The sequence below is a fragment of the Lithobates pipiens genome, unplaced genomic scaffold (genome assembly GCF_037356315.1).
Source record: "Lithobates pipiens isolate NorthernLeopardFrog02 unplaced genomic scaffold, aLitPip1_a1.2 Scaffold_13, whole genome shotgun sequence".
Taxonomy (NCBI): domain Eukaryota; kingdom Metazoa; phylum Chordata; class Amphibia; order Anura; family Ranidae; genus Lithobates; species Lithobates pipiens.
In genome coordinates this window covers 283,727,649-283,753,429 of record NW_027507718.1, presented here as the reverse complement: position 1 = coordinate 283,753,429, position 25,781 = coordinate 283,727,649, and the positions used below count along the sequence as shown (strand labels likewise).

General features: G+C 38.9%; 1 protein-coding gene across 1 annotated transcript in view; it reads left to right on the top strand.

The window, feature by feature from the left end:
• The window catches only part of COL25A1 (collagen type XXV alpha 1 chain), a 586,562-nt gene that overhangs the window by 394,409 nt on the left and 166,372 nt on the right, over positions 1-25,781 (top strand). The window contains exons 6-7 of the mRNA XM_077476703.1: positions 10,564-10,590; positions 10,771-10,797. Of these exons, the coding sequence (XP_077332829.1) occupies positions 10,564-10,590; positions 10,771-10,797 (54 nt within the window). The remainder of the gene's footprint in view (positions 1-10,563; positions 10,591-10,770; positions 10,798-25,781) is intronic.

The window sequence follows — 25,781 nt, the reverse complement described above, 5'->3', positions numbered from 1 at the left end:
TAAATAAATTCCATTCTGTCAAAGGCAGTCTATCTTTACATTTCTTAAAGTGAAACATTAAACAATGCACATCTCCTTTAAAGGAGTTGTTTTTTTGCATTCTATGCATTAAGATAAAAAAATCTTTTGTGTGTAGCAGCCGTCCCAACACCCCCCTAAGTACTTACCTGAGCCCTATCTCTCTCCAGTGATGTCCATAAATGTCTAAGCCATCTGGAAGTTGGCTTAGACTCCTTCTGATTGGCTGCAACACAGCAGCAGTGCCATTGGCTCCCACGGTTGTCAATCAAAGTCAGTCAGCCAATCATTAGAAAGAGGGTGAGGGCCAGGTCTGAATGGACACACAGAGCTGTGACTCGGCTCCAGTGCCCCCATAGGAAGCTGCTGACTGTGGGGGCACTGATAGGAGGGAGGGGCCAAGAGCAGCAAAGAGAGGCCCGAGAAGAGGAGGATCCAGGCTGCTCTGTTCAAAACCTACTGCACAGAGGAGGTAAATATAACATGTTTGTTCGGTAGGATGAGCAGAACCCCGGAAGTACCTGATCCCAGTCACATTGGTAGGTCTTGGCTAGGAGGGGACAGCTTCAAGGCTCTTGGGGTCAGCGGCAGATCCCTCAACAGAAACAATGTGTACAATGGTAAGGGACAGAAGGCTGATAGAACTGACACTTGTCCAAAGACAACTTTAACCCCTCATCATAAAATCTCTTCAGGACCTTCTCCAGATGCTCTTTTTGCTCTTCAAGGTTTCAGCTAAAGACAATAATATTGTCTAGGTACACCAGCACTTAGATCAGGTTTATGCCCCCTACTGTCTTCTCTATCAGTTCTTTGAAGGTTGCTGGAGCTCCCAACAGACCTTGGGGCAGTCTGTTGAATTCAAAGAACCCCAGTGGACAGAAAAAGGCTGTCTTCTAGGTGCATAAGTGGTACTCACTCTTTGCGTTTAGTACACCGAACTATTTTGCACCCAACAGGCATTGGAGGGCATCTTCTATCCATGGGGTGGTGTATTGGTCAGGGATATTTCTCCTGTTTAGTGTATGATAATTGACACATCCTCAGAGATGGAGGAGGGATGAGGACTCTGTGACTGTCTTTAATTCTGCCAGTTGCTCACAAAAATCTGCCAGATCACCCCTGAGGATCCATCAGGCTCTTTCCATGAATGGCTTATTTTCCCAAAGGAGAATTTAGTGTTGAGGACTCTTTGTACACCCCACATCAAAATCACACTTTGAGAACATTTCTTGTCATCTCAGGAGTTGGAATTTGTCTCTCTCTCTCTCCATTCAGATGAGAGCAGGTTGTTCTGTGGGTAAATCTGCTCTACAGGGATCTCATCTTCTGCTCCACCCTAAAAATAAGAGACAAGGGTCAAGGGGGAAAGGGGTTAATTTGTCTTATCCGCAGTCAGGTCCATAACTTCAGTAGAGAGTTAGTAATGTTGCGAACACTGAACAGAATCTTCCCATGATTTTGTTGTAAAGCCCTGGTTGACACAACTTCAGGGTTCAACACCACTCTCATGTCCTTTCCCCAAAAGTCAGCAGACAACAAAGTCCCATCTGTTGATCCCAGCTGAACTTGATTAAAGCTTATAGCCATGCCACCTCGCCTGGCTGCAGTATCTTCTAGCTTCTATCTAGTCACCACAACTTCAGCACTCCTTTCCCTGGGGCTTTTTTGTTCTTGTACCAGACACTGGTATACTTGTTGTAGCATATCATGGACACTTTCAACTGTAGAGTCTTTACTTATTGCAAGGGGAGTGAGCAGGCTCCTTGTGTTCAGTGTTCGTTCCCACTAGTACGGAGTTCTTTTAGACCTGGAAGGAGGAGGGCACACTGCAGCTCAGGTATCAAATGTTTTGTATTAACCTGCTACCAAAAAATCAAATGTCAAATTGATTGACAGGTACCCATCATTGGAAAACTTCTAGGTCCCAATAACCCAAATCTCCAGCTGTTCCAATTTCTGTAGGGGTAGGTGTTTAAGGTGATTGTTGTCACGGTATATCAGAGTCACCTGTGCTCCTGTATCCATAAGGGCCTTTGTGTAGATACATTTAATTGGACTGGCACTACTAACTTGCCAGGGATTTTGCTTGGAGCAGCACAGACAGTGGGTCCTATGGTCTGTATTCTCTTCTTAGTTGAATTTTGATTCTGTTGATGTCTTGATGGAGCCTTAGGAGATTGATGTGCATTGTTTTTCTGGGACTGCCTACCTGAGGTCAAGGAGAGAGTGTTGGACGATCGCTCTCATCTTTGAATTTGAAGCTAGCTGTTGTAGGTTGGCACATGGTTGGCTCTTAAGTTTCCCACTGGATTTTGGCTCTGACTTTCAGGATTTGGCAGGCTTGAACAGTCACACTGATAGTGTGTCTTCCTCAGTTGAAGAAAACCCCTTGATTCATTGTTTATCTTGTTCATTATTTTTATAGAAAAAGCAATAGAACATACATATCAACATTAACATGAAGTTTACAATAAGGGATGGGTTTCACACAAACTTCTTTATCTTTTTTTTTTTTTACAAATGAGATATTCGCACTATCTTCAGATACAATAAACAGTAAAGTAATCTGAAAGGTGAAATGGTACAATAACATATAAATTGACCAGTAGTGTTCCACTAGGTCAGATAACAAGGGCACTAAGCCAAAAGAAGTGCAAATAGCACGTACAGGGAAATGTAAATAACTACATTAAACAGTCAATACAAGGAAATTTAGCTGCAAAATTTGATTTAAATCCTTAGTGTAAAATTTCCAAGAATAAGGAAAGAAAAATAAATAAAAAGAGCGAGAATAAGGGGAAAGTTTAGCCACCCCTGTTTAGCCAGGGCTGCAGTTGTTACTCAAGAAGGTGGTAAAAAACGATCCAAGGTTTCCAAACATTGAGATGTTTGGGAATCGTATCAGTTAGGGTGGCCTCAATCTTACAATGTATCATGACTTGCATAACTCTGTTTCGTCTCCAGGCTGCAAAGTGTCGGGGTCTTCCAAGCATTTGCTATTGTTTGCTTAGGATTCACAGGTTTCTCAACATGAACAGCCATAAAGTTTCAATACTGATTGGGCCCCCGTAAAAAAACATTTTCACCAGGGGATGCAACAATTTTGGTCGCTAGTAGAGTCATCATCTCCACTAGCTGAGCCATCTGGGTTTTCAAGAGCTCCTTATCGTCATAGGCTGCACTAGCCACTCTGACTGCAGCAACAAGTTCTGATCTCAGGCTTTTCTTTTTACTCTTCAGCAACGCTTCCTCTTCTTGCACTCTTTTTGTACTTCTTGAGTTCTTCTAGATTCCACCATCTCCTCACGTTTTCTGCTAAATCATGAAATTATCTAAGGGTTGAGCTCCCCTTAAAGACTGTTGCGCCTGGACCTCATCTACTGACCTGGAAAATATACCTTTCTTTAGCAAATCCTGATTCATTATGTTCTTAAGACGCCTTATGTAATTGGCCATCATCTCCCCCTCCTTCTGGTAGGTATATTCAAACTGGTACATGAGTTTGGAGGCCTTTTCTGTTCTAATCACATCTTGAAGAATATTGAAGTGGTCAAAGGCTGTACAGTCCTGTTTGCTACGTTTCAGGTTGTGGATAGCTTCTATGGACCCCTCTCAGTGATCCTTTGCTTTTTTGGGGACTGAAGAATGCACCATTCATCCAAAACTTGCATGATTTGCTCCAGCCACTGCTCAAAACTTTCATTACTTGTAGGCACTGGCTGGCTGGTTCCCTGAAAATGCTCTGCTTCCCATATCCAGACCCAGCATATATTGGGTTACTCTTCTGGCATTTGGCCATGAAGTCTCACAAAGCAGCATTGAATTCAGGCGCTATCATGACCCCAGGCACTCTCAGAGTGGTTCCTTCTGTTAGCATAGCCTGACTCCGAGTCAGCTGCAGACTAGTCCCCTAGAAGCGGGCAGGAATTCCCCTCCTTCTTTCTAGTAGGACATGGGTGCAAGAGGTCACTCGATCTGGTTTGAAGTCCAGTATGAACACCTTCTGATCAGGAACAAGTACCATCACTGCCTGGTGGATCTGGTCTTCTGTCCAGGTCTTCTGAAATATCGTCCATTACATATGACTTCAGTTTGCTCCTCAAACCACTGAATTGCAACAGCACAATCCATGTTGACTGTCTCCAACTTGTTGTCTTAATAATTTGCTTGCAGAATAGAAGTAGCGCTTACCCTCGCAGGAGCCACTGGATATGACAGGTTCTCTTTTCGGCCACAATTCTCCTGAACAGGTCCTCACAAAGGTCAGTCTCTCAGCTTTGATCCTTGCTGGTGCTGGTTTTCCCTTGCTGAAGACACTCATGGCAACAGGTCCTCCCAGCTCCAGTCCCAGTTCAGGAAACAATCTCTCTACAGCTTAGTCTTCAGGCTCTTATGGACACAGTAAAGGCACCCACTTTCTGTACAGGCTCAGCAAGGGCAACAGGTCTGCATTCTTTGGTCCCCGTACCGCTCTGAGGTGGCACTATGGTCTCTGCACAGTCCCAGCCAAGGCCAAACGTCTATATGGCTTGGCTTCCTCTTACAAAAGACCCAGATCTCTCCAGAATTGAATGGGAAATGTCCTATCTCACCTCCTTTGTTGTGCAGGGAATACTGGGTAGTGAAGTCCACAGCGCCATCAATCTCCATTCACTTGCTTTGCACTGTGGCCCTTTAAGGACTACATTTCCTAGAATCCAGGAGGGAAGGGGGCCAGGAGTGGGGGAATTTCACATTAAGCCCGCTTTGTTTAGCTGATAGTGACATAGTGATGACATCATTGCCCAGATATGGCCATATTCATCTTTGGGCAATGTTATTGGCAAAATTTGGCAATATAACCATATATACATAATGATGTAACCCCTCCGACCCCTACCCATTTGCTTATGTGGCTGAGGATTCCCTGCCATTTAAGTGAATAGGTTGGATTATATCAGCGGTTGGCAAGGATGTGGTGGGTGCAAGCCCCTCTAGCAACCATTTACAGCCGAAAGATGTCACACTTGCCCATGCTGAGAGCGTGCACAAAGAACAAAGAATGTCAGTGATGCTAATCGGTTAATTTTCCGCCCTGGCATAGTTACGCATATTCAATTGTTGGCCAATTTGATCAAATTGATCGAATCGCACATCAGATGAAAAAATTGAAAGCATGTATGTCCATCATGAGATTTAAAGTTAATCAATAATAATGTCCTAAAACAAAAAAAATACTCCCAAGACAATGTCATTGACCTCTCATCATTTTCAGGTATTAGGGCTCATTCACATCATGTCAGCTGAGCTGCAATGATCTGCATCAACGCAGGCTCAATGCAAGGGCACATAGTAAACAATTGTTTTCACACACACTATTCACTCACTCACTCACTATCACACTGTGTTGAGATGTGTTGCACCATGTTTCATAAAAATGTTGACATGCAGCATGTTGCAACAAATCAAATGAGGTGTCAGAAAAAATTCAAAACACACCTTTTTTGAGTAGGTGTGAGTGACCTATACTCAACAAAGAAAAAACTATTATGCCGCGTACACACGACAGGACTTAAGTCCGGCAGACTTTCGACGGAGTTCTGACGGAGTTCTGACAGAGTTCTGACGGACTTTCCGAATGAACGGACTTGGCCACACACAATCACACCAAAGTCCGACGGTGATGACGTATGACTGGACTAGAATAAGGAAGTTCATAGCCAGTAGCCAATAGCTGCCCTAGCGTCGGTTTTAGTCCATCAGACTAGCACACACACGAGTGGATTTCTGGGTCCGGCAGAGTTCTGTCGGAAAAATTTGAAACATGTTCCATTTCTAAAGTCTGTCAGACTTTTGCAAATCAAAAGTCCGCTGCAGCCCACACACGTTCGAATAGTCTGCCGGAATCATTCCGTCAGACTTTTGATGTTGAAAAGTCTGGTCGTGTGTACGGGGCATTAGGCTAATTAGAAAAAGTAAACAGTGTAACAATGCATCACATTATCCCTTGCTGCCCCTACACAATGTACACCAGTGTGCGTGCATTTTAGTGTAAATGAACCATTGAATATATAGGAATCTTGCAATGTTCTTTTATAATTTGTGTATGATTTCAACAATAGGAGCCTGCAGAACCTTTTTATTATATAAATCAAACAAAATAGAATACTGAACGATGAATCTCACAGTGTCATACCCTGACTGTTTTTACAATATTTCCTACTCGTATCTCAAAAGCTTAGCCTGGACCATTACATGTGCACATGACCATGGGCTTTGAACAACAGCTGATTTCTAGGGCTTCACATTTTCAGACGTGCAAATAAAAGCTTATTTTATTCAATGACATATGATTTAAATCTGTTCTTGGTCAGTATAGCAACTGATAATACAATTTCCAAGTAGTCACAGTTATCAGCTATTTAGCTAATGATTACTGGTTCTTTTGTAGAATAAAATAATAGAGTCCATCAATGTTCATCATAAGCACCATCATTCCTTTGAAGTTTGAGTGAAAAAATTGTAATCTGGTGCTCATTGTAATTTCTGTACTTACCATAGAGGGACAGTGTAAGTCTGCAAGTAGAATTTACACTTATAGTCTATGCAAAAGACTGATTCCATGCACCTGGTTAATCTTGACTGGGAAACCTGTCATGGGAGAATATAGGGGCTGTCATTACTGACATCATCTGAAAATGTTTGTTACCTTGCTATTTGCTGACCCAATATTCATTGTGAGGCAGACGTCCTTATTCACATGCTTGTTTGAAGCCCCTACCTGGAAAAAATTCTATCAAGAGGGTTAGCAAGACAGCTCTGTTAATTTAATTGACAAACATATTTTCATCAGCTAAATAAACACTATTTTAGTCAACTAAAATACGACTAAAACTAAATAAATTCAGATGACTAAAATACGATTAGAACTAAAATGGCATTTTAGCCAAAAGACTATGCCTAAAACGAAATTGAAATTTGACGTGAAAATTAACACCTGTTGGTAATATATTCATGTAGTATGTGAAATGGCATTACAGCCAATAGAGTTCACAGTTTTTAGTTTTTTTTTTTTTATATTTTAAAGTTGCACTTCTGTTTGTCAAAACGCAATTTTGTTTGTTTTTGAAACTTGGTTTTGTTTATAAAGAGGTTAAATTTAGACTTGTGCACAATGGAAAATTTTGTTTCGTTTTTGTTCATTGTCATTCGTAAAATACATAATTTCGTTCTGTTATATTTGTTATGTTACGTTAATACGTTTTCGGATAATTCGTTATTATTCACAGAGAGTCGATATTCGTTATACTGAATCTCGAATCATGTCGAATTCATTCCTTATATGCACTATAATTTCGTTCGTATTAGTTGAAATTCGCTATTTATGTATGTATATACATTCGTGATAATGATTTGTAGTTTGGAAAGTCGTTTGTTTATTGAATCTTTTAACACACACAATGACAACGTCTCTTCTCCTCGGCTCAAATACAATACAACACCCTTCTAACTCAGTTCTCAGGAATGCATTTTGCCAGTAATCCATCCTCCGGCACAAAATTAATCAGCTGATTGGACTATAAGATTTACTTTGAGCTGACCTTTTGTTTCATTAGATCTTTAAAGAATTACCGAATCATGTCAAATTCATTAGTTATATCCGCTATAATTTCTTTCGTATTCGTTGTAATTCGTTATTTTTTTATTCGGACATTCGGATGCATCCGAATGTCTGAAAGATGCAAAATTCGCCTGAATTTCGATTCGTTACGAAACGAATTGCACAAGCCTATTAAATATAACAATAGCTAAATCTGTACCTTACCATACCATAAATAATAACATTTTATTAGGTTTTTACTTCAGTAGTATACAATTCTAGAGAAATGCTTACATAATGCATTACAATTTATCAAACCCATTCGATTTTAGTAGACTAAAATGTACTGGAGATTTTAGTCAACTAAATTATAGGAAATGTTAGTTGACCAAAATGTACTGGAGATTTTAGTCAAATAAAATATGACTTAAACTAAAACAATTCAGATGACTAAAATACGACTAAAACTAAAATGGCATTTTAGTCAAAAGACTATGCCTAAAAGTAAATCGAAATTTGATGTCAAAATTAACACTGCGTGACAGTCAGTAAACTAGCACTTTTAGATGTAGAGATCAACAATTGCAACCTCCATGTTTCCCTAAAAGCAGTGTGTCAGGTTGGTATGAACAAAAAAATATATGATCCTTTCAGCGGTTAGACAGAGAGCCCTATAAATATCTGGCTTTCTTGTGCGAGTAAATGTATACCACTTATGTACACTGCTAACTTCAAGTACAGTTTGAAAGGCCAGCTTTGAGATGGATTTGGTAAACAATTGTGAATCCTGGATGGAAAGAAAAATACCTGTTGGTTGGTGGACCTTTTTTGTTATACCCTTGGTCTCTGTGGCTGTTAATTTACAGATGCATGCTTTTGAGTCCAGCTGAATATGGCTGTTCATTTTGACAAGTACATTAGAGCTTACAAAATGTGTACACTTTTCATGGCTTTTCTTGTATTACTTTTGTAAGATTTAGTTATTCATACAGACATCTGATTATAGGGGACTGGACAGTGACACTCCCAAATGATACTGTATTCACCCAACATGCACATTCTCTTTTCTGTGCAAGTCATGCAACCTCCTTATTACAGAATATATGACAGAAATGGATAGTGCCAGGCTAACATTGTTAATTCCTGCTGTATCAAAGGATGAAAGGAAAATTGCTGTTATTTAACAGTAAATTGTCATCATATCAGTACGGTAAGGAAATATCTAAAAATCTATGTGTGAAGCCACCCACAGTTGGATCGAAATTTTGATCCATCCGTGGGCAGGCTGGTTGTACCAACTTTAGCACAAACAGCCTGTCTTTTTTTTTTTCACTGCCACTGGCTACAGCTAGCAACAGGATAATTCTATTCTGATGGGAGAATCTGTTCTTCAGCTTGTGGTCAAAGGGAAGAAAATTGCACCGTTCATAGTGTCTGGCCAGCCTAAATTATTTGGCATTTGATATCAACTTAGTCAAGTTGTTTGTTTTATATCACAACTATGAAAAAACGTACTATTAAACTGTATATACTGTTCTGAAGACACAGGTTAAAAGCAGATGTTTTTCTTGCATACGTTTGGAAATGCACATGGAAGCCACACTGCTGTGTCGAAGCATCCCTGAATATGTGTGATCCCTAAATTCGAGTACAGTTTGTGATACTTTTTTTTTTTTTTTTTTAGTGCCATCATTTTAATTTTCAGGACAAGCTTTTGGGCTGCTAACTTCTTTTTGGTCCAAACAGCACTAGTATACAAAATCTTAACAAATTTCAATTGGAATAGATAAGGAAAGAAGTGGGCCAGGGAATAGGGGGTGAAAGCCTGCCTTGAATTTAAATGTTTGGGGCAGTTCCTCCCATTTTTGGCAGGTTATCATAATGGCTAAATGGAATAACGTTTAATCCCCATACACACCATCAGATTTTCTGCTGATTTTTTCCTTCCGATTTACCAAAACCATATAATATGAGGTCAAACCTTAGGCATTTCAATTTATATGCAATCAGGTAGGCCCTTGCGCTAGATGGTTTTGGTAAATCTGAAGACAAAAATCAGCAGAAAATCTAATAGTGTGTATGGGGCTTGAGAATTGTATTGCATTACTCATACAATTTGCAATTTGAAAAATTACCTTATCTCCTGGTTTCATTATATTGCAATAATATGTCAGTAGTAGCCTCTTGTGGACCATTTGGTTATATTGTTAATGTATTTTGTGTGGGAGAGGATCAGTGGCATAGAATCTATATGTCGCTACCATGCAATGTTAATTGTATTTCTTTCTTGTCTTTAAAAATCTTAATACATATCATTTATAAACAAATCTTTGGGTTAAATAAAAAAAGTATTGTGAATAGTACTCAGATGTATTTGACTACAGTCACCCCATACACAATGGCACATACTGTATATAGCAATGCACAAACAGAGGACAGGGTCACCTGGAGGCAGTGCTTTCCTTCTTGTTGGCCCATTTACTTCTTTGCAGTGTGTTAGCTTGTGCTATGTCACACATGAACGTGAGTTGTCTAAAATAATGGACTGCAAGTGCACCAAAATATGCCATAAAGGTGTGACACGCATTACTGTGCATTGCCATGCAGTTCAATGTACAGCAATGCAGGCCTATTGCCTCAAAAAAGAATGGCACTCCATAGCTAACATAGCCAGGTGAAGACTTCCAGTGTGTGCCTGCACCAAATACAAAAAAGCAACAACTGTGGCTCCTCTAATCAGTTTGAAATTAGTAGAAAAAAGGGAATGTGCGAATATAGAAGGTCCTTGTTACACATTTAATCTAGCCAGCAAAAAAATAGGCAAGTACCAACAAAGTCATGGGATAATGCTTTGGGTTATTGATTGGCAGAACTGCCTACCATATAAAGACCTATGATGCCATCACCTTTTTCTCAATGGAAGCATGATCATAATCTACAATTATTTCTGTTTTTCTTTTCAGGGTCCTCCTGGCCCGAAGGGTGACAAGGTGAGTAATCATCTTTCTGATGTGTACCTTTTTTGAAGCAGAATGGCAAATCCATGCTGATGTTCAACTGGAGCATATTAATGCCTAGTAAAATCTGTGACATACAATCAGCATTTGTGAGAGAGTCACAGGGCAGCTCAGTCCTTGTTAAAACTATCATCTCATCTTTCCCCTTTGCAGGGAGATCAAGGTGATCAGGGCCCTCGGGTAAGCACTTTCAAAAATGTTCCGCTGCTAAACACATCAGTTAAAATCTTAGTAAAACCCTGAATAAGTGCAGCAGCCCCACTGTGTATCTGTGTTTAACAGCCGCATCTTCTCTGCATGCTCCAGTCACTACCTCAGCAAAGTCAGTGTATTGTTCATCTGTTGTGCCCATAACCAGTTAATGCTTTTCGTACCTACCCATTAAACAGCAGTTCCCTAGTAAAAAATGGTGTGTTATCCCTTTCTACACTTGTTGTAGGGAGCTGCTATTTAAACAAAAGCCAATGTGCAGTAGCTTTGATAGTTAGAATTAACACACATAGTCCTCTTGTTTTTTTTAAAGAATAACTCCATTGTATTAAATCATTTATTCATTTCAATTTATTGTATATATAATTTTGAACTTTTTTTTACCAGATTCTGCAAAACCTAAATAGATAACTTATCTGTCATGAATACCTGTGCTTGATTCAGACAGTAGCAGTTGCTCCTTATGTTTTTTATTTAGGCATTTAAATATTTGTAGGAGGGCATCGGTACTAGTTAGAACAAATTTATTATAGGGGTTGTAATGGTTCCTTTTTTCATTTTCTAAATAGGTTCCTTTAAGCTAGGTTCACTTACCTTTTCCTTCTATTTCCCTTTTAAATGTTTTTTTTTCTTTGTTTTCTTTGTCTGAATTTATCACTTCCTGTTCCTCCTCAGTAAGCTGTTCAGTAAGCTGTTCTGCTGACTAAACAGAAGTTTACTGAGGAGAATCAGGAAGTGAGAAATTTAGACAAAGAAAAAAAACATTTAGAAGGCAAATCGAAGGAAAGGGTAAGTGAACCAACAATGCACTAGCTTAAAGGAACCTATTTAGAAAATAAAAAACAAAGCTTTACAACCCCTTTAATGCTCAATAAAACCAAAGAATCTAAATTGAAGTACTTCTACACTGGATACACTTGGGCTCAATTACCAAAGCAGTAGCACAAACAACAACCACCAGCAATTAAGTAGAAAAGGATAAGGTTAATACAGTTAATACTGACAAAGCTCACATTTAAAATTTCCAGATTTTGATCTTCAACCTTGCAACTCTTTCATGACTGGGAAATCCTTTAGATGCACTGTAAAATTAACAAAATGAATACAATCCTCAAACTTTAATTATATTTAATATACAGTATTGTATTCACAAATATACTTGTTATACATGCAAATCACAATTCTTCCGTAAATACTAAGTCTCTCCGACCATCAATGCTTTAGCACAGACATACTGGGACATGCTTATGTCTGAAACATTGATAGTGAGATCATTATAAAGTAAGGAAAAATCTTGCGCTCAGCTTCAAACCAAATGATATAGTGGAGTGCTGCAGCTCATGAAACCCAGACACTGGGCCAATAACTAATCTAAATTTAAAAAGTTGCACTGTCCCTTTAAATGTTTACACTGGTGAATAGGTGCAATAAAGCAAATTTGAAATAATAAATAAGTGCAAAATAAGCAAAATGCAACTAAGCAATAAATGAATAAATAAAATCAAAAACGTATGCAAATTGATACAATAAAATCGCTGTTACTAATGTAAAGTCCATCACAAAAATCTCTTAATATAATACAAAGCCCTTGTGCAATTGATGGTGAATAAAGTGCTCAATGCTGTAAGAATTGAATTGAACATTGAATAGTGTTTCAGTGCTCAAATATACTCATATATGCTGAAGCCGAGATCAATTCTCTGATACCATAAGGGCTAGCTCTCACAGTCCATTGCAGCCTGCTGAGGAAATACACCATTGGGAATTTGTTGTCATTGGGAGCTTCTTGTCTGTAATTTGGCCCCCTTTGTTTCCATTTAAACAAGCATGTTTGAGCACTGAAGCACTATTCAATAACATTTTTATAGCACTGAGCACTTTATTCACCATCGATTGCACAAGGGCTTTGTAATATATCAGGAGATTTTTGAGTTGGACTTTATATTACTAAGAGTGAATGTATTTTATCAATTTGCATACTTTTTTATTTTATTTATGAATGTATTGTTTATCTGTACTTTGTGTGCTTATTTTGCACTTATTTGTGATTTCACATTTGCTTTATTGCACCTATTCATCAGTTTAATCATTTAAAGGGATAGCACACCTTTTTTAGGTAAGATGATTGACACGAGATTTGTTATATGTGTATATAACACGTACTTTTATGAGTACAATATAATAAGTGTGCTTTGTTTATTTTACAGTACAACTAAAGCAGTAGAGGTTGATCACTTTGCAAAAACAATGTTAACTTTCTTTATTCATGATTCCTAAACTACAAAGAGACACCTCTTAGCTTCCATCACACCAATTTCTCCCTGTAATTCTTTAGTCTCAAATTTTCAAAAGTGGGCATACAAGTATAAAATTAGGAAACAATTATCATGGTTTTGTTAATTGTGAGGCTTGTTGCTACTCTCCCTAAAATTGCTGCCCTGACTGCCATTTTGTACATACAGTCCTGATTAAGAGTAAGCAGATCCCACTCAGTGCTTTTTTTGTGTACAGATAACTGTTGAAATTGTTAACCATATATTTGCTAAAAACAGACCCACAGGATGCACATGGTAAGTAACAGCAAAAATATGTCTTTCAATGACAAGATTTCAGGTTTATGTTCGTACTGGTGGAGTTATTCTTTAAAACAAGGAACCCTAGTTTTATTGGCATCAATTAGACTTTCTTATACTGGGTCCAATGAAGCAGACCTCTACAGTATCTAGAGCCAGAAGAATTCAGTACTATAGGCTTATTTTTGCTGAGTGTAACATGGGGGCTGCACTTGTTGATTCGTTCTGCAAATTCTAGTTGTCCCGCTGGCATGCTGATCTTGTGGCTTTAAAACTTTGAATCACTAGCTCAGAACAAATATGTAGAAAAAGACTTTACCTGGGCTATCCCGATCTGTTTTGTGTCAGTGACTCTGAAGCCAGTAGGACAGGCAACCAGCTTTTTTCGAGGAAGGTCATCAATTGCCACCCTTATGTTTTGCTTAGGAAAAGTTTACATAAATACAATTTGTATTACATTTCTTTTATCCAGAATATTGTTTTTTAGTTAATGTTGCATAGACAATTTCTAAATTCACATTGTTGGCCAATAAACGTTGATTCATTTCTATAGATGACAGTAAATGTGGTATACCCCTGCTTTTTGTGCCTTCTATGTGTACTAACTGTATAAAAATTTTGTTATAGTATATACATTGTCATTATATAACAGAAATGCATTTATACCATGGGGAGTTTACAAGAACAAATAGCTTTGCTAACAATGTGAAGTCATTCACAAAACATGGCAGCACAAAGTAGCTCTTGAATAAGTCATTAAATTTTGTATTGGGCAATGCATCTCTTTTCTCATTGGCTTAAAAGCTTCGGTAAAAGTAAAATATAATCAGCAATTAGTAATATATTGCTTGACTGAGGGTAAAGCTCAGGTATTTTGAACAAGCACAACTTTGTGTTTCTCAAATTGGCTTAGCAGGCAGCAGTTGGCATTTTTATTGTTTCCCAAGAACTTGTATGTTTTTTTTCAGTGCAGAAAGAGCCATGTATTCCAGTTAAATAGGAAGCACAACAATTAAGCATGAAGTGTGCTTTGGATTGTGATGCAATATTTTAACAGATTTACTTCTTAATTAAAAAAGGAAAGAGAAAATAGATCCTTGCCCTCAGAACTTTGTGTTTTATATCCATGACAAGAGCACCCCTATGGTATAAATAATATATGTGATGTCATGCAGTGTAATAGGGATTTTGTTATTCATGCTGAGATGACAACTGGTAATAATCCTCTCATTAGACACAATCTCTCAGCAGTAATATTAAAATCCAGATTTCACAGTGTGTGTATTGTAATCGATGTTTGTACACCATGCGTGACCGTGTATATATTTCCAATATAAACTCTTTTAAAATTCACATTTAAATTTTACATCTACTGACATTTTCCCTCTAACCAAATAAATAGAATTTAGAAGCTTACTCTCTTGTTTTACAATGTACCGTCTGTCAGTTCTAGACTATTGCACTGGTTTTTCTAATCTTTAAATATAAATTCATATGATAACATTTTTTTACATAAATAAAAGACGTGATTCTTATTTAGCAGAGTTAGGGTGGCAAAGAGCAGATTATAAGCTTCCCTTATCTGATTTTTCATATGCCAAGTACACTGTTGGGTTGATTTACTTGGGTTGATTTACTTAGACACTTATCACTTTGTGAATAAAGAGAACTATAATCATCCAATCATGAGCAAAGCAAAATCCATTTTTTTAAATTCCTCTGCAAATGATTGGCTACCATTCTCAGTTATACATCTGTGCATTTAAATTTTTCATTAGTAACATAGTCGCTAAATCATTTATGTTTTTTAATTGCAATTTCTTAAAAAAGTGGCACATTTCAGCTAATTATATACTGCCCCATCTCAGAAATTCATAGCACACTGCATTCAACAAATATGTATAAAAACATATCTTATTTTCAGAATTGTTCCATAGGAGATCTCTGTAGCATATGTATAAGGGTGCTTGTATCTGTCTCACATTGTGTGAATATCGCTACTTCCCCACAGGTGTAATATATGTGACATATAATAAATATCTAAGATAAAGGGTCGAGTGAAGCCTAGTACACAGTACCAGCGGGTTGAATGAAAAAAACTGACAGCCCAGGTTGGAGCCACTGTACTAACAATCCGACGTTAGAACAGCAATCTCCCTTGCTGAGCTATTGTGTTCTGACAAGGGGATGGCCCCAATGCCAGAACACGCTGGTCAGCGCTCTCAGCCATTGGCAACACCAATTGCAAAAACAAATAACAGCGAGGGTAATGGGAAGCCCTGTTTGGTGCCTCTAATCAAAGTAAAAGGTTCTATTAAAGAATTATTTATTCTGATTTAGGATATAGGAGTTATAGGATTAGAGTATAAAAGTTGAATCCGTGCTAGGATTTCCTAACCCATATCAAAGAGTTGCGAAGCTTGTCGATTATACTGCTCCTCAACAAAAATGTAACACCTTAGCAGTGCCTAATGACAACATGTACTAGAATCTGTATACTAAGATATACTCGATAGATATTGATCATAGTAGATCTGTTTTGGATAAAACCCTCCTGATCAGTGTGTATAAATTTGTGAATTATTATTCATTTCTGAGAATAGCAATGAAATTGGCCCACAAGGCCTGCAAAGATGAATCTTTACCCGACTTGGGTATGGCAATTATTATCACCTTGTTCATTGATGAAGATATAGACCCCTGAGATTCAGCTGCATTAAAGGTAGTAAGGGGTTTCAGAAAAAAGTATTCCCCATATATTTTATAAATCTCTTTGGGAAGACTGTCATTTCCCAGTGCTTTATTATCTGAGGAATTTGCTTCTGCTACTCTTCAGGAATTATATGTGACTTCAGCACACTTCAATCAGTGTAATCTAAGATAGTCAGCAAATTAAATTGCATATAGTTGGAGAGAGAAACCTGGTCAAATATAACTTTTAAATCATAAAGCTCTGTAAAATATAAATTAATTGCTTGTGAAACAGAAGGGGTACAGTAAAGAGTTGTCCACTAAAATAGAGTATATCACCAGTATGGGAAGAGCCTGTCTGCACTGACACTATCGGGGCTAGAGTAATTCCTGTGTTTTCCACATCGTCATAATACTTTGGGGCTGAAATTTTTTTTTTTTCTAATAAAGATAGAGCTTTACAATTGTTTACAATTGTTTTTTTCCACTCCTCCTCCATTCTCAAGTCCTACAAATTTCCAAATTCGGGCAGCACTGAGAGAGCAAAAGCCAGCAGCATTGAACGTTGTACATTTCTAATGCTAGGAGAAGAATTTTAACAAATAGTTTACTGGGGAATGCTTATGTCATTGTGCTCACTGAGGTAGATTTACTAAAGGCAAATGTACCCTGCACTTTGCAAGTGCAGTGGCACTTATTTACTCCAGAGCTTAGTAAATGTGGAAACAATGATGTGCAAGCAAATACTTTTTTTTTGTTTTTTCATTTTCCTTGCACTTGATTGCATATTCTTTACAAAGTGGCACTTTAACACGTTACATTTACTAAGGAAAATGAGTGCAACTGCACTTACAAAGTGTACAGTCTATTTGCCTTTAGTAGATTGACCCCAATGTGTTAAGTAAAAAAAAATTCAGGGGTTAATAGTACCTTAAAATATGCTAGATCTGCTATCTAAACTGCTTTCATAACATCTAATTCCCACTGTCTAGGAGCGGACTTGATCCTAGAGATTTCCTGAAAACATTTCCCAAACAACAGGTACTGAGTGTCTGTTAACAGTGAGCAATTCAGTAAGTTCTTGAGTGATGGCCTCATGATCTTTAAAAAAGCCAACCAGAATGGTTACATTTTCCATAAGGCACGATTGGTGGGCTTACAAGTATCCACTGTAAGAACAAATAGGGAAAGGTCTATTAAACTCCTGCAGTGCATGATCATTACCTAGATTTAAATCAGTTATGGATAAAGAAGAGTGCAGTACATGCAGCTAGCAAAAGATTGGTAAAAGAGCAGAATATAGCAGAGGAGCCCAACAGAAGAACCGGAGAGTGGGAGAAGTACCGGACACCAGGAGAAGAGGCCTGAGAGAGTGGAGAAGTCGGAAGAGACCCCCGAAGTCGCAAGGAGCTGCCAAATAAATTATTTTAAAAACCTGTCTAGTGTGTTTTTTTATTGACACTTTTTTCCCCCAGGTGAATGGATAGGGGTACGATGTACCCCATACTCATTCACATAGAGTGGGGGCAGGGATCCAGGGGCCCCCTAATTAATGGGGGCTCCCGGATTTCAATAAGCCCTCTGCCCGCAGACCCCGACAACCAACGGCCAGGGTTGTCGGGAAGATACCCTTGTCCGCATCAACATGGGGACAAGGTGCGTTGGGGTGGGGGGTCCGCAGGGCGCCCCCTTCCCTAAAGCACCCACCCCCCCATGTTGAGGGCATATGGCCTGGTACGTTCAGGAGGGGGATGCGCTCGCTCGTCCCCACCCCCCTTCCTGACCAGCCGGGCTGCGTGCTCGGATAAGGGTCTGGTATGGATTTTGGGGGGCCCCACGACATTTTTTCGGTGTAGGGGTCCCCTTAAAATCCATACCAGACCTAAGGGCCTGGTATGCTCTTGGAGGGGAACCCATGACGATTTTTTGTTTAAAATTTGCCGTGGAGTCCCCCCTCATGTTTCATACCAAACACCTGTCAGCAATGCTTGTCGCTCATCGGCAAAGGAAAAAAACACATTTTTTCTTTCTTGATGAGTGAGCCAGCTCGGCACTGGCTCCCGCGGCGGAGCTTGCAAGGGTCAAACACAATATCGCAGTCACCTATGGTACCATTAGGTGCGTTTTCCTTCAAAGAAGCAAATCTTTGATGAAAATGTAATGTGGGGGGAACTTGTTCAGGCCCTAGGCTGCTACCTCTCTAATTGCAACTGCAACAAAGGGGGCACTTTAAAGGTGGTAAATTCTTGAATGTGTACTGAAGAACACCCATTACAAAAGTTAATTTTACTTTTATGGTTAAGAGCCTGAAATACAGCCAATGCGGATCGGCATATTAACTAGGTATTATACATAATATGTTATCATCAAAGATGTCAGCAGGTATCATTGGTACATTGCCTTCTCAAAAATTCCTGCACTCTTAAAACCAGTCCTAGCAGGATCTAGTTCAGTTTCTTTAACCACTTCAGCCCCGGAAGATTTTACCCCCTTCCCGACCAGAGCACTTTTTACAATTTGGCACTGCGTCACTTTAACTGACAATTGGGCAGTCATGCAACGCTGTACCCAAACAAAATTTGCATTCTTTTTTTCTCCACAAATAGAGCCTTCTTTTGGTAATCTTGATCACCTGCTGTTTTAATGTTTTGCGCGACAATTTTGAAAATAAAAAAAACAATATTTTTTACTTTTTGCTATAATAAATGTCCCCAAATTGTTCTTAAAAAAAATGTCTTCATCAGTTTAGGCCAATATATATTCTTCTACGTATTTTTGGTAAAAAAAAATTGCAATAAGCGTATATTGATTGCTTTGTGCAAAAGTTATAGTGTCTGCAAAGTTTGGGAGAGATTTGTGGCATTTTAAATTTTTTTTTTACTAGTAATGACAGCGATCTGAGATTTTTAGCAGTACTGCAACATTGCGATGACACATAATCAGTTACAGTAAACAGTTTTTTTTCCTTTTGGGATACATGTTTTACAAGAAAAAGCAGCCCTGTCCGTGTTAAATGGTTTGTTTCATTCCTGTAAACTTATTCACCTGAAGAGAGCTTGTTCTTTTGAAAAACAATAGACTTACTGGCTGGATCACCAGATGAAAACAGAAGAAAGAAGGCTTCAAAAAGAAAACAAATGCAAAGCATCACTTTTAAGAATTGATAAGCTTCAATATGATAAATGTTTTCTTTTGGGTTTAATACTGCTTTAAACTTTCACAATCAACTTTAACTTGATGATTCAATGACATCAAGATAATTACTTCCTGGAACATCAAACCAAACTTATTTTTACTTGCTTTGTATTCTTCTTAATCAGGGGAATTCGTTGCACTCTGGGGCCTAAAACATAAATGCTACTCAGCATGAAATAAATGATATATTAATAATTTTCACATCTTAAAATCCTCAACCAGCAGCTGGCATTTAATTAGTCTTAGTGTTTCTTGCTGCAATAATAAACCACCCAGGACACCTTCTTAACCATTTTCATACCTATTTTTCCTTGCGGGATCTTCAGGAAAATTAGGCTAACAGCTGGTAGAGTACAAAAACAGATAACATCTTAAGAATGTTTGTCCAAAAGGGATTCATTTTCCAAAAAATAAAGAGAAAGTGTCCAGGAGTTTACTGTATTATCTTAACCTCGGTGAGTTGAGTGCTTCAGCAGATATCTCCACTCTGCTAAAACAGTTAATTCTTCATGAACCACCTTCTGTTAGCCCAGAGTCATCCTGTTATTTTATACTTTGATGAACAGGGTACTACCGTGACTTGTCCTGGAAGAATCGTGGGAGAATGTTATTTCTCTTACTAGAACAAGTCTGACCATGAAGAAGTGCAAGATACTTTTGTAATTTTTTGGTATTTATTATTCATTAAAGGCTACACTGAGGGGTGTCTTTAAAGACATCTTCCGGAAACAGATCAGTCATAATTAGGGTAGGCTTCTTGAAATCCTCTTTGTAAAGAGAAGTTTTCAGTTCAGTTTGTGGTATTAGAATCCTCTCCTCTAAAAAAAAACAAAAAAATACATCCTTGTCTGGATGTGACAGCGCCACTGCAGCATCATCACCATTAGCATATAGAGCTAAGAATAATGAAAACAATATTTGTTTTTACAGCTCCTTTTTCAGGGTAGGGCAGTGCCCCAGAACCACAGAAAACATCATCAATGTGCTAGACTCGACAGGAAAAAACGATGATAAAAAAAAAAATTAAAGCTTTAATTTCTTAGAAATGTTTTCAACTCTTTCATCTCTTTCATGCCTTCATCTCTTAGTGTTAAGCAGGCATTGTAAGCACTGTCTGCATCATTTAATGGGAAGCAGGCATAGACTGACTTAAATGGTCAGTTGATGTTGATGATAGTTCAACAAAACAGTATAAGTTAGGTGGAGGCCGGATAGGCCTCTGAAAAGATGAGTTTTCAGGGATCGTCTGAAAGTGGACAGAGTAGGAGATAGTTATACAGATTGGGGTAGGGTGTTCCAGAGGATCAGAGAGGCTCTGGAGAAGTCCTGGAGGGAGCATGTGATGAGGTGACAAGGGAACTAGAGAGCAGGAGGTCTTGGGAGGAACTAAGAGAACAATTTGATTGGTATTTCAAGACTAGGTTAGTGATGTAGCTAGGGGCAGAGTTGTGGATGACTTTGTAGTTGTTGTTAATATCTTGAATTAAATTTGTTGGGTGAGCGGAAGCTAGTGGAAGGATTAGCAGAGAGGGGTGGCAGACAATGAGTGATTGGTAATGTTGATGAACCTGGCAGCAGCATTCATGATGGCCTGAAGGGGGGATAGCCTATGTAAGGGTAAGCTAATGCGGGAGTTGCAGTAGCCAAAGCAGGAAATTACTAGGGAGTTAATTAGAAGCTTTGTGGTTTCATTGATGTGGAAGAGATGTTGAGGTGGCAAGAGGTTGAGGTGGCAAGCAGGGGAAAGTGAAATGATGTGGGGCGGAAAAGATAGTTCAGAGTCCAGGAATACACCGGGAAACCTGGCATGTGGGGATGGGTTGATTTTGACGTAGAAATCAGGGGAAGAGGCACATGGGGGAGGAAATATTATGATCTCAGTTTAGGATAGATTGAGTTTGAGGAAGTGGTGTGACATCTGGGTTTATATGTCTGTTAGTAAATTAGTGATGTATGAGGGGACTGATGGAGTGAGCTGAGGGGTAGAGAGATAGATTTTGGTGTCTTCAGTAGAAATGGAATTGAAAGCCATGGGAGGCAATAAGCTGACCCAGGGAGGAGGTGTAGATTGAGAATAAGAGAGGATCAAGAGCAGAACCTAGAAGAACTCCGACAGAGAAAGGAAGAGGAGAGGAGAAGAACCATAGAAGAATACAGTCACAGAGACCAAAAGAGTGGTGTTTTTTGAGGAGGAGCGGGTGCTCCACTGTATCAAAAGGCTGTATCAAAGGCAGCAGATTGGTCCAGGAGTAGGAGTAGAGAATAGTGTCCATTGGTTTTAGCCATTAGTAGATGGTTTGTGAGTTTAACAACTTCCCTACCCACCCATAGTCATATGACGCCCGCAGATGGGATCATCCATCCTGGGTGGGCGTAATACGACGTCCTCCCATTCCCGGCCGCCTAAGGGTCGCTCGGCACACGGTGTGCGTGCCCGGTGGCCGCAATGTCTGCCGGGCACCCGCGATTGCCCGGGAACACAGCAGGACTATGGATCTGTGTATGTAAACACAGATACACGTCCTGTCAGAGGAGAGGAGACCGATTGTGTGTTCCCAGTACAGAGGAACACTGATCGGTCTCCTCCCCTTGTGAGTCCCCTCCCCCCACAGTTAGAATCACTCCCAGGGAAAATTTAACCCCTGCAGCGCCCCCTGGTGTTAACCCCTTCCCTGCCAGTCACATGTACACAGTAATCAGTGCAATTTTATAGCACAGATCGCTGTGTAAATGTGAATGGTCCCAAAAATGCATCAAAAGTGTCCGATATGTCTGTCACAATGTCACAGTCATGAAAAAAATCGCAGATCGCTGCCATTATTAGTAAAAAAAAATACCATAAATATATCCCCTATTTTGTAGACGCTATAACTTTTGCGCAAACCAATCAATATATGCTTATTGCGATTATTTTTTTTACCAAAAATATGTAGAAGAATACGTATCGGCCTAAACTGAGGAAAAAAATATTATTTTTTTTTTTAAATGGGATATTTATTATAGCAAAAAGTAAAAAATATTGTGTTTTTTTCACAATTGACGCTCTTCTTTTGTTTATAGCGCAAAAAATAAAAACCACAGAGGTGATCAAATACCACCAAAAGAAAGCTCTATTTGTGGAAAAAAAATGACGTCAATTTTGTTTGGATACAACATCGAACGACCACGCAATTGTCAGTTAAAGCGTCGCAGTGGCGAATTTCAAAAAGTGCTCTGGAAATGAAGGGGGTAAAGTTCTCCGGGGCTGAAGTGGTTAAGGAGAGCAGTTTCCATGCAGTACATATCTTTTTTGAAGTTTCCGAGTGTTGATGGCAAAATTCAGACTGAAGGGGATCAAGAAGTTTGTTCTCAGTCAGATGGTTACTCAGTTGGTTGTAGACTAGATGTTCAAGGAGTTTGAAGGAAAAGGGGAGTAAGGAAATGGAATAGGTTGGTAGTGTCCAGTTAGGGCTTTTAAACATGACTAGTGCATATTTAGAGATTGGAGAAGATGCCAGAAAAGAGGGAGAAATTGAAGATGTGAGTTAGAGAGTGTAGAATGGAGCCAGAGGATGACTGTAGCATTTGCAAGGGAGCAGGGGGCAGGTAGTTAGGTGGGCGTTGGAGAAAAGTTTAGCAACTTTGTGAATAGTAGCAGGGTTACATGAGGGAAGTAATGATTGTACCTGTGGACATGGGGTGTTAAGTAAGGGAGGTATTTGCACATTGGAGATCTCCTAACATTGTTCAGTTCTCTCAGCTCTCTAAACAGGGAGCTGGTGACGGGATCACTCACTGAAGCACTGGGCTGGGGAGGGGACGGGAGCAGCTGGTGCAGGTTCTCAGCGGCTCCAGGCATGTGGGTGGATCCCGAACCATATGGTTGCAATCCTTCCCAGAGCCTGGACCCATTCTGTGACATCAGCAGACAGGGCGCTTCAGCCTGCTCTCTGCTGAAAATGGGGCATAGGTAGGCAGAACAAACTGCAATCCTGCGATCCACAGGAGAAGTACAGCCAAAGGAGCTTTGGCTATATTTATTTTTTAAATGGCCATGTACTACTTTTAGAGATGTAGTTTGGGCTTCACAACATTCACTAGCTATTTTACGGAGTGGCTGAAAAATATCATGATAATTCACCAGAACAGCTTGTATATGTAATATGTCTGGAATCAGCGGCCATTTGACATGATGTGTCTATATTTTATTTTTCATTTGAGATGTGTTTAAAATTACATCAGGTTTAGATGTTCAGGAAAGCACCAAGTTATTTTGTCATCTGAAAAATTACATTTTGTATTTGATACTTGAAACATTTTACCATGTTGTAAAGCTTATTTTTGCTATCAAGAATATGCTTTCTAGTGAATACTGTTCAGTAATTGAACATATTTCAGATTATATTTTAAGAAAAGCTCAAGGCACGAAAAATCCCTAAGTGTGGCTTTTCTACACATACGACCTGTACTGGAGAATGGAAATCAGTCACAAAGGCAATTGTGTACAGATTTTTATTGAGCAACATGTAGGTTGATGTACTGCTGGGTGAAATTACGTTTTGTGCGCACAGCATACACATGGGTTTCTATAAAATCAAGATGGCAGAATGATCTGTCAGTGTATAATTGATTCTAGGCTTTTTCTGTTTGACCTAAAGATTCATTTGGAGGGCTGTACACATTCCTAATTATATTTCTCTTTTAATATCTCACTTGTACATGTGATCTTCTCGTATAATTGCATACATAACTAATATTATTTATGTGCTCATGTATTATGAATCTATACATCAATGACCAGGTCAGTACATCCAGATACTAGAATAAGAATTTGTTTTATTATAATACTAATCTTAATGGATGTCTTGCTTGGAAGGGCTTTTAAAAACACAAACATAAATAATATAGTATCTTTTCTACAAGCAAAAAACACCAAACCCATATGTGCTCAGAAAAAGGTCACGTTCTATAATTTACATCCTATGGAATGTAATTAATTTGGTACATTCGGCAACTAATAGAATTACATGTGATCATCAAGTAAGTTACGCCAATGATAAATGGACACTGTGCTGGAGCCAAACATTTCATTTATGAATGAACTTCCCTTGCAAACTGTGTGTGACGTGACCTTTACCCTATGATTTTCATGCTTTATAACCATAGAGCAGTTATTGCTAAAACAGCTACTGAAAAGAATCCTAAAAGCAGAGAAATTATTCATAAGAAAAAGACAGGGGAATTCACAAAGACTGGTGCTAATTTTTTACCAAGAACAGTTTCATATATCCATGAAAAATGGAGTAAAGAGTACCAGATTCATGTAGATGGCAAAGACACCTCTGTGAACCTGTCTAAAATTTGACAGAACAGGTGCAACAAGTTAAAAATAAAATTAAAATAGTCCTTTTACAAAAATTGTTTATGCACACGTCGCCCACTGAATAGAACATTTGACAGGCAGTGAGGATGCAGTATGTCCCCTCCTAACCCCTAAAACCTGCACATGGCAGGGGACAATTGCAGTGCAGCCCCATTTAGTTGAATGGGCACCGAACGTAACCGGTAGGATAGTTTTCACTGCATTGCTTTGCGACCGTGGCGTGAGTTTGCAACCTTTGAAGCTTAAGGAGAAATGGTGGGGGCAATAAAAAAGCAGCTCCGCTTGTATTTTTACAAACTGCCCTGAGCTGCTAGTGTAAAGCTATCCTTTATGTAGCTGTGTCCTAAAAACAGCTCTGCGGTGGTCTTGTCATACTCCAGTTCCTAATAGGAAAAAAGCCCGAACAGCTTTGTGAATCTGCTTTCAACTGTCATTGATAATAAGAACAGATACTTAAAAGAACTATGTGATTTTGGTTTGTCTGATGCAAGAAGTCTTAAGTGATAGTGAATTCTGTGCACAGCTGAATAACTCAAATTTTTGGAGTAGATGCAATTGCCCTATGTTTTTTAAAGCCGTGTTAGAATTTTGTCTCTCGAAAATTTGTATGACCAGCAAAGGTCTTTCTTCTGCAATATCAGTTGTAGCTGTATGCCACAATGCTTGCATTAAAGTAATAAAATGGTCTGCTAATGAGTAGCTTTAATTTGGACACACATGAAGAGAGCAGACTGCCACACAGTGTCCGGATCACCTTGGCCTAAAGCCTGTGTGATGCAATGTGTAACAGCAGCAGCTGGCTGTAACTTAAGGAAGCGCAAAGGAAGCAGCAGGTGCAAGTTCTTACTGCCATGCTTTCTTGCCAGCCTTTAACCTTATGCTCTGTGACTTTATTGGCAGTTCACAAAGGGAAAAAAGAGTTTCCAGGAAGCAAAGCAAATTCAAAAACTTTAGCACATAATTTGAACCTGTAAATCATTCAGTAGCTGCCTAATTTAAAGTAGAACTTTACCCATAACAACTAGATAAAAAATAATGTTCTTTTGCAAGGATTATACATTCCACATTAATAATTATGCAACCAAAATGAGTGTGTTCTGTAAATTGCCTTCAGCATTGTTCCTGTTTCTTCT